The following is a 9,636-nucleotide window of genomic DNA, read 5'->3' as shown; positions in this document are numbered from 1 at the left end:
CTGAGTCAGGGTAATAATGTTGTAGCTGTGTTTCAGGTCAGTGTATGGAGAAAGGTCACCAAGTCGGTGGAGACAGGCATTTGAAGCTCCTTCAGGGTGGTGACAAGAGGAAATGAAATAACTAAAGTGAGAAAAATGCTAGCAATTATTGCTAGTTCCTGCATTTGCATGTCACTGTTAATCATATCTATGGTACTTAAAATTTCAAATCGAACCTGATATAAATACTCAACACATTTTCATAATATTCATTTTTACTTTATAGCCAGGCTGATGTTACTCTTCACATTTTCTGCTATGTTGTCACAGAGTGTTTTTTTTTTTTTTTTTTTTTTTTGCTTTAATTGCAGAGATCTGAGTATTGCCAGTCTCAGCTACCTCAGCAGCAGGCAAGCCATGGCTGATATTGTCAACTTCCGAACTAAAGTAGCAAAGAAAATGGGGCTCACCAAAAATAAATGGGTTGTATTTGGTGGCTCTTATGGCGGCTCCCTTGCAGTATGGTCGAGAATAAAACACCCTGACCTGTTTGCTGCAGCAGCAGGCAGCAGTGCACCGATACTAGCAAAAGCTAATTTTTATGGTGAGTCTATCTACAAATGGGAGTCCTTGGGTTGCACAAACAGTTAACACTCTGGACTGATAACTGAAATGTTGGAGGTTCAAGTCCACCCAGAGGCACCTTGGAAGACAGGTCTGGTGATCTACTTCCGAAAAATCACCATTGAGAAACTTATGGAGCACAGTTCTAATGTGACACATATGAAGTCACCATGAGTTGGAATCGACTTGGCTGTAACTGGTTGGGTTTTTATGGTATATATATGCATATATGTATTATATATATACATATAATGACAAAAGTATCTGTTAGTTATTGCTTAATCAAGCATGGCCCAATAACACACCATCATGCAACTTAACTTGAGTCTTTCTCCCTTCCCATAGGATAGAGTTCCATAAGATATTCCTATGCTACCAACAGCTGGTAGTTAGTATCCATATTTCAGCTATATAACTGGCCACAGCTTCTTTATGGTGGAAATGATGTGATAAGTCTTAGCTGTTGATTTGATAGTGAAAGAAATCATGATTTAGCTATTTCCAAAGAAATAAAGTAAAAGCTCTTTTTTTGAGGAACAGAACTTTCCTATTTTGAAGTTGTCTCTCAATTTTTTTCCTGCTACCTGACTTTGGGATAAAACATTTATAATTAATGGTGTTATGATTTCTCCAGATGGATAAAAATTCTTCATTAGCAATTAGGGCTTCTGCATACATGTTCCCATTAAAATGAATAAAATACAAAATCTCTACTTAATTTTTTTCTTACAAAAAGAACAACCCTCCCTCCCCCCAAAAAGTGATGCATTCCTTGTAAAATTTCCTTTAATATTTGAACTTTTCAAATGTAAACAGTTTAGGTTTTTGTGGCCTTGATAGAATCTTATCTGATCCAATAAATCTGAAAGGTGTAAAATTGAGGCATCTCTCTCCCTACCTCTTGTAAATGGTAAAACTTTGTCCTAGTTCATTATTAGAACAGAATACTTATAAGTCTCTGGTTACTAGTGACTTTTCTTGGTATTCTGACAAAATCCTTTAATTTTGAAGTTTCTTAAGTTTGTCATAAGACTGAGGTAATTGCAAACTTGAAAGAATTCTCTTCTATAAATGGTAACAATTAAATCATACTAAATGCATCAATTTCTTTTCCATATTCTTAGAGTACTTTGAAGGAGTTCAAAGGTCTCTGGGCACTCATAACAGTGAATGTTTAAAAGCAGTGAAAGAGGCTTTTGATCAAGTTGTGGAGATGCTGAAACTTCCAAAATACTACAGTAAGCTTGAAAGTGATTTCATGTAAGTGGATTGGCTTGTGTTGGAGGTAGTGTGCCTAAATATAGTCTTTTATTTACCTGAAGTTACACCATTAATGTTAATTTCTTACATGCATTGCATTTCTTTGGGCAAATCTACTGTAAAAGATATCTTTAGAGTGTTAAAAAACAAAGATGTCACATTAAAAACTAAGATGCACCTGACCCAAGTCATGGTGTTTTCAATTGCCTTAGATGCGTGTGAAAGCTGCATAATGAATAAGGAGGATGAAAGAAGAATTGTTGCCTTTGAATTATGGTGTTGGCAATATTGAATATACCCTGGATGCCAGGAAAAGGAACAAATCTGTCTTTGAAGAAGTAGAGCCAGAATGCTCATTATAAGCAAGGATGGTGAGACTTTGCCTCACGTACTTGGGACTCGTTATCAGAAGAGATCAATCCCTGGAGAAGCACAACATGCTTGTAAAGGAAAAGGTCAGGGAAAAAGAGGAAGACCCTCAACAAGATGGGTTGACACAGTGTCTGCAACATTGGGCTCAAGCATAACGATTGTGATGATGGCGCAGGACTGGGCAGTGTTTCATTCAGTGGTATGTAGGGTCGCAATGAACCTACTGGATGGCATCTAACAACAACAACAACAAGCAATAAGGAAATCATAGCTGTTTAACATCTGGAGTAGAGATTTCCATGGTAGAGGTGGAAGTTCTTTTTGAGTTACTTAAAAAAGTTAGGGTCCAATAATTATATTAAAATATGTATTCATAGACTCATAGGATAGCTAGAGTGTTATGATTAGTAAGCTTAGTGTAATCCACATGACCCCAAAACATGTAGTGTTTCTTAGTATACAGATTCCTTGGTCTCTCCATTTTGTTGTTAGTTGCAAAGAATTGGTTCCTACTTGTAGTGACTCTATGTATAACAGAATGAAGCATAACCCAGTCCTCTGCCAACTTCACAATCATTATTGCAGTGATTGTGTCAGTCTGTATCCTAGAGGGTCTTGCTTTTTATCACCAACCATCTTTTTGAACAAACAGTGTTCTTCTCCAGAGATTGATCTGTCCTGATGACATGCACACATTAAGCAAAATGAAGTCTCATCATCTTCAGTTCTAAGGAACATTCTGGCTGTGTTTCTCTCCCTTAACTTGCTGAATCAGAATCTCCAGGGAACAGAATCTGTATTCTTCCTCTGGTTAAATACACAAAATATTCATTATATAAGTTTTGTGTCTTCTTTGTACAATGGTAAAAAGATTGAAAATTTCAGCAGAGTTATTCTCTACACTTCATCTCATTGCTGACTCTGGCTTTGTTCACGTGTTGCTCCCCATTCTGGAACCTTCTTTCTTTTCATCCCATGCAGATCCTACCTATCAGAAAACCTTGATTTAATCTGACCTCCTGCCTAAAGCAATAGCTGACAACTATATGCCCATCACTGTTTTAATAAGCCATCTTCACAACAACTCTGTGAGGGAGCTACTGTTCTTCCTGTTATAAAGCCAAGGACAAGGAGGCTTGGAGAAGTGAGGTTGTTGTTTTTGTTGTTAGCTGCTGTCATTAGGCCCCTGACTCCTGGCAACCCTATGCACAATGGAATGCAAAGCTGCCTGTTCCTCCTCCATCCCCTAATTTTTTGCCAATCATACTGTTGTGATCCATAGGATATTCATTGCCTGTTTTTTGAAAGTAGGTAACCAGGACTTCCTTCCTAGTATGTTTAGACTGTAAGCTCCACTGAAACCTTTTTGGCCTCATAGCAACTCACAAGCCTTCACTGACAGACCGGTGGTGGTTGTACATGAGGTGTATCAGCCAAGATTTGAAGCCAGGTCTTCCACATGGAAGGCGAGAAGTGTACGACTGTACCCGCAATGACTTTTAAGGAGTAAGGCAGCTAGCCTAAATATCTCTCTGCAAGAAAGTGTTAGATGTGGGGTTTCAACATACTCTCTCACCAGGGACCTCTGTCACACTTGACGGGCACCAACAACCTTGCTAACTGCATTGTATACCTCCAAGCATCTCCCTCTTCTCTCAGTCCCCTGGAACCCGCAGTCTATACTCCTCAGGGAACAATTATTTATAAGCTTTGCTGTTCTTTTTCAGTCAGAACTCAAACATAGCAAAGCCAGGTAGTATTTTCTACAGGCCTATATAGTTGTCTCAGCCACTTGGTTAGACTTGGAGAAAACATATGAATTGTGAAAATGTACAAGATATTTTGTATGTCTGACTGTAGAATATCAAGCAGCAAAAGAAAATATCAAATTCAGCTTCAATCTTTGTTCTAGAAATGATTTTTTTCCTACAAGAATTTGGGAGTAGGAAGGTCATTGAATGGTGGAAATCTCAAATGAAAAAGATCCATTTCCTAAAGTCCTCATGCAGATTCTTGGAGCTTTTGGACCATCCCCCTTGGACCACTATCTATTCTATGAGATTGTGCCAACCCAGGAAATATGAAAATTATGCTCTTATGAAATCTTTTATGGCCCAAATGAATTCTATATGGAAGGATACATAAATCTCCCTTGTAAAGGACAGACACACACTAAAGTGGCGTACCAGAAATTTTTTAATAGAGATTTGGGTTAATGGATTTGCTGATGCGGTCAGAAGTTTGAGTTAGGTCATTTTATAAAATGGATGAAGTGCAGTTTCCTTAAAATATTTTTTTCCATTTATTAGTACATATCCTATTTATTTTAAGAGTAATATTATTTTCAACACTTATTAAGTAAGGTTAAATTTGTTGCTGCTGTTAGGTGCTGTCAAGTCAGTTCTGACTCATAGCGACACTATGTACAACAGGCCGAAACACTGCCTGGTCCTATTCCATTCTCGCAATTGTTGTTATGCTTGAGCCAATTGTTGCTGCCACTGTGTCAATCTATCTCACTGAGGGTCTTGCTCTTTTTAGCTGACCCTCTACTTACTGAGTATGATGTCTTTCTCCAGGGACTGGTCCCTCCTGATAACATGTCCAAAGTAGGTGAGACAAAGTCTCGCCATTCTTGTGTATAAGGAGCATTCTGGCTGGACTTTTTCCATGACAGATTTGTTCTTTATTTTGGCAGTCCATGGTATTTTCAATATTCTTTGCCAACAGCTAAATTGTGTTTATTTTGTAAGTAGACACATTATTTTGTAGTCATGTATCACACATTTAATTTAATTTCACATGATTTCCCTGTCTAGATACATTTCTTTGAATAGCTGTGGGAGTGATGCCTGAGTTTTAGAAGTGCAAAACTCTGTCAGTAATCTACGTTCTTTTTTTTTAATTTGTAAATGACATTGTATTTTTTATTAAAATTTTTGCACTTTCTTTTTTCCTCTTTATTTTTACTTATACTGTAGATGAAGGTCTGCAGAGCAAACTAGCTTCTCATTAAAATTAATGTACATTTTGTTTTCTGACATTGGTTGCCAACACCACAACATGTCAACACTCTCAGCTTCTCGAACTCCGGTTCCATGTTATTAGTTGTCCTGTCCCCTCTTGCCTTCTTGTCCTTGCCCCTGGGCGGTTGGGTTCATTTAGTCTCATTTTTTTTTTAATGAGTTAAAATTTTGTACTACATTGTTCTGCAGTCCTGTCTGGAACCCTCTATAGTGATCCCTGTCAGAGCAGTCAGTTGTGGTAGCCGGACACCATCAGTTTTGCTTGAATCAGTCCGGTGAAGGCTGTGGTAGTTGTCCTAGTCCTGTGAACTAATCTTTCCTTTGTGTATGTTTTCTTCATTCTCTCTTGCTCCAGACAGGGTGAGACCAGTGGAGTATCTTAGATGGTCGCTCACAAGCTTTTCAGACCTCAGGTGCTACTCACCAAAGTGAGATGTAAAATATTTACTTTATAAACTATATTATGCCAATAGAACTAGATGTACCCCGAGATCATAGTCCCCAGTCCTCAGCCCATTAATTCAGTCCCTCTTGGAATTTATGTGTGTCTGTGAAGCTTCTATGATCTTGTCTTGGTCAAGTTGTACTAACTTCTCCAGAATTGTATACTGTCTTACCCTTCACCAAAGTTACCATTTATCAATTGTCTAGTTAGCATTTTTCTCTTCCCACCCCTCTTCTCCCTCATAACCATTAAAGATTGTTTCTTTATGTGTGTAAACCTTTTCATGAGTTTTTATACTAGTGGTCTCCCACAATATTTGTCCTTTGGTGATCGACTTATTTCACTCAGCATAATATCTTCCAGATTCAGCCATGTTGTGAGATGATTCACAGATTCATCATTGCTCTTTATTGTTGCATAACAATATGTACCATAGTTCATTTATCCATTCATCTGTTGATGGGCATCTAGGTTGTTTCCATCTTTTTGCTATTGTGAACAATGCTGCAATGTATAAGGGTGTGCATATGTCTATTCCACTGACAGTTCTTATTTCTCTAGGATACATATAAAATGAAACAACTATTAAGTTCATAGAAGATAGAATAGGATCAATGCTAGAGGCCCTAATACAAGGTAGTAATAGGATAAAAATCATAAGTAACAATACACAAATGCTAGAAGATAAGCTAGATATTATATATGGAGTTGTGTCCCACTAAAATATCTGTCAACATGGCCGGGTCATGATTCCCAGTATTTTATGATTGTCTACCATTTTGTCATCTAAGGGTATCTCCCTATGTGTTGTATATTGAATCTCTATGATGTAGTAAGATGGGTGAGTGGCAGTTATATTGATGAAATCTACAAGATTAGTCTTTTTTTTAATTGTTGTAATTAAATGAAGTTTACATTTAAAGTTAGACTCCCATACAAATTTTTTTTTTTACATACGTTGTTATGAGACCCCAACTGCTCACCCCATTCTGCAACAGTACACTCCTCCCCTCTGCCCCTGATTCCCCATGAACATTCAGCCAGCTCCTAACTCTCTCTGCCTTCCCATCTCACCTCTGGATAGAAGCTGCACCTTTGGTCTCTAAGAGGCACATTCTTCATGACTATCACTTTATGTCCCACAGTCCAGTCCAATCCATGTCTGAAGAGTTGGCTTTAGAAATTGTTTTAGTTCTGGGGTGATAGAGAGTCAGGGTCCATGCTTTCCAGGGTGCCTCTAGTCTTAGTCAGACCATTAAGTCTGGCCTTCTTACTAGAATTTGAGTTCTGCATCCCATCGCTCTACTGCTCCATCAGTGACCTTCTGTTGTGTTCCCTGTCAGGACGTTCATAAGTGGTAGCCGGGCACCATCTAGTTCTTCTGGTCTCAGGCAGATGAAGTCTTTGGTTTATGTGGCCCATTCTGTCTCTTGGGCTAATACTTTCCTTATGTATTTGGTGTTCTTCATTCTCCTTTACTCCAAGCGGTTGGGACCAATTGATGCATCTTAGGTGGCCTCTTGCAAGCTTTTAAGACCCCAGATGCCACTCACCATAGTAGGATGCAGAAGATTTTCTAATAAGCTTTGTTACACCAATTGACATAGATGTCCCCTGAAATCATGGTCCCCAGAACCCCCATCCCTGCTACTCTGTCTCTCAAAGTATTTGATTGTATGGAGGAAACTTCCTAGCTTTGGTTTCATCCAGTTGTGTGGGCTTCCCCTGTAGTGTGTGCTGTCCTTCCCTTCAAGTAAGATACTTATCTACTATCTAGTTAGTGAATAACCCTCACCCTCCCTCTCCACCCTTGTAACCATCAAAGAATGTTTTCTTCTGTGTTTAAACATTTTCTTGAGTTCTTAAGATAGTGGTCATATACAGAATTTGTCCTTCTGTGACTGACTAAATTCACTCAACATAATAAGTTCCAGCTTCCAACATGTTATACGATGTTTCACAGCTTCATCAGTGTTCTTTATCGTTGCATAATATTCCATTGTGTGGATATACCATAGTTTGTTTATCCATTTGTCCACTGATGGGCACCTAGGTTGTTTCCATCATTTTGCTATTGTGAACAGAGCTGGGATGAACATGGGTGTGCATATATATCTATTCGTGTGACGGCTCTTGTTTCTCTAAGATATATTCCAAGGAGCAGGATAGCTGGATCATATGGTACTTCTATTTCTAGCTTTTTAAGGAAGTGCCAAATTTATTTCCACAGTGGTTGTACCATTTTACATTCCCACCAACAGCGTGTAAGTGTTCCAGTCTCTCCACAACTTCTACAGCATTTGTTGTTTTGTGTTTTTTGGATTAATGCTAGCCTTGTTGGGGTGAGATGATATCTCATTGTAGTTTTGATCTGCATTTCTCTAATGGCTAGTGATCGTGAGCATTTCTTCATGTGTCTGTTAGCTGCCGGAATACCTTCCTTGTTGAAGTGCCTGTTTATATCCTTTGCCCATTTTTTAATTGGGTTATTTGTCTTTTTGTTGTTGAGGTTTTGCAGTATATTGTAGACTTTAGAGATTAGATAGTGATCGGATTTGTCGTAGCCAAATTTTTTTTTCCCAGTCTGTAGGTTGTCTTTTGATGAAGTCTTGATGAGCATAAGTGTTTGATTTTTAGGAGCTCCCATTTATCTACTCTCTTTTCTGGTGCTTGTGCATTGTTACTTATGGTTCGTACAGTGTTTATCCCATGTGTTAGGGCTCCTAGCGTTGTCCCTATTTTTTCTTCCGTAACCTTTACCGTTTTCGATTTTGTATTTAAGTCTGATCCATTTTGAGTTAGTTTTTGTGCATGGTGTGAGATATGGGTCTTGTTTCAGTTTTTTGCATATACATATCCAATTATGCCAGCACCATTTGTTAAAGAGACTGTCTTTTCCCCAATTAGTGGACTTTGGGCCTTTGTCACATATTAGCTGCTCATAGGTGGATGAGCTTATATCTGGATTCTCAACTCTTTTCCATTTGTCTCTGTATCTGTTACTGTACCAGTACCAGGCTGTCTTGACTACCGTGGCAGTATAATAGATCCTAATATCAGGTCCTGTAAGGCCTCCCACTTTGTTCTTCTTCTTGAGTAATGCTTTATTTATTCGGGGCCTCTTCCCTTTCCCAATGAACTTGGTGATTTGGTTCTCCATCTCATTAAAAAATGCTGGTGGAATTTGGATCTGGATTGCATTGTATCTGTAGTTTGCTTTGGGTAGAATTGATAATTTCACTATGTTGAGTCTGCCTATCCATGAGCAAGGTATATTTTTCCACTTATGCAGGTCTCTTTTAGTTTCTTGCAGTAGTGTCTTGTAGTTTTCTCTGTAAAGATCTTTTACATCTCTTGTTAGATTTATTACTAAGTATTTTATCTTCTTGGTGGCTATCGTAAATGGTATTGATTTGGTGATTTCCTCTTCAAGGTTCTCTTTGTTGGTGTAAAGGAATCCAATTGATTTTTGTATGTTTATCTTGTATCCTGAAACTTTGCTGAAATCTTCTATTAGTTCCAGTGGTAGTAGTTTTCTTGCGGATTCTTTTGGATTTTCTGTGTATAAGATCATATCATCTGCAGATAGAGATATTTTGACTTCTTCCCTACCTATTTGGATGCCCTTTATTTGTTTTTCTAGCCTAACTGCTCTGGCTAGACCTCTGGAACAATGTTGAATAATAGTGGTGATAGAGGACATCCTTGTCTGTTTGTTTTTCTCAACGGGAATGCTTTCAAAGTCTCTCCATTTAGGATGATATTGGCTGTTGGTTTTGTATAGTTGCCCTTAGTTATATTGAGGATTTTCCCTTCTCTTCTTATTTTATTGAGAGTTTTTATCATGAATGGGTGTTGGAGTTTGTCAAAAGCCTTTTCTCCATTGATTGATAAGATCACGTGGTTCTTGTCTTTTGTTTTATTTATGTG

At 38.2% G+C, this 9,636-nt stretch overlaps 1 protein-coding gene across 1 annotated transcript in view; it reads left to right on the top strand.

The window, feature by feature from the left end:
* The first annotated feature begins 297 nt into the window (after positions 1-297).
* LOC101360175 (putative serine protease K12H4.7) overlaps positions 298-9,636 on the top strand; it is a 44,478-nt gene continuing 35,139 nt past the window's right edge. Inside the window, exons 1-2 of the mRNA XM_023740124.1 lie at positions 298-583; positions 1,728-1,863. Coding sequence (XP_023595892.1) covers positions 298-583; positions 1,728-1,863 — 422 coding nt within the window. The remainder of the gene's footprint in view (positions 584-1,727; positions 1,864-9,636) is intronic.

This window comes from Trichechus manatus, unplaced genomic scaffold (genome assembly GCF_000243295.1).
Source record: "Trichechus manatus latirostris isolate Lorelei unplaced genomic scaffold, TriManLat1.0 scaffold00147, whole genome shotgun sequence".
Taxonomy (NCBI): domain Eukaryota; kingdom Metazoa; phylum Chordata; class Mammalia; order Sirenia; family Trichechidae; genus Trichechus; species Trichechus manatus.
This window is presented reverse-complemented; position numbering and strand designations above follow the sequence as displayed.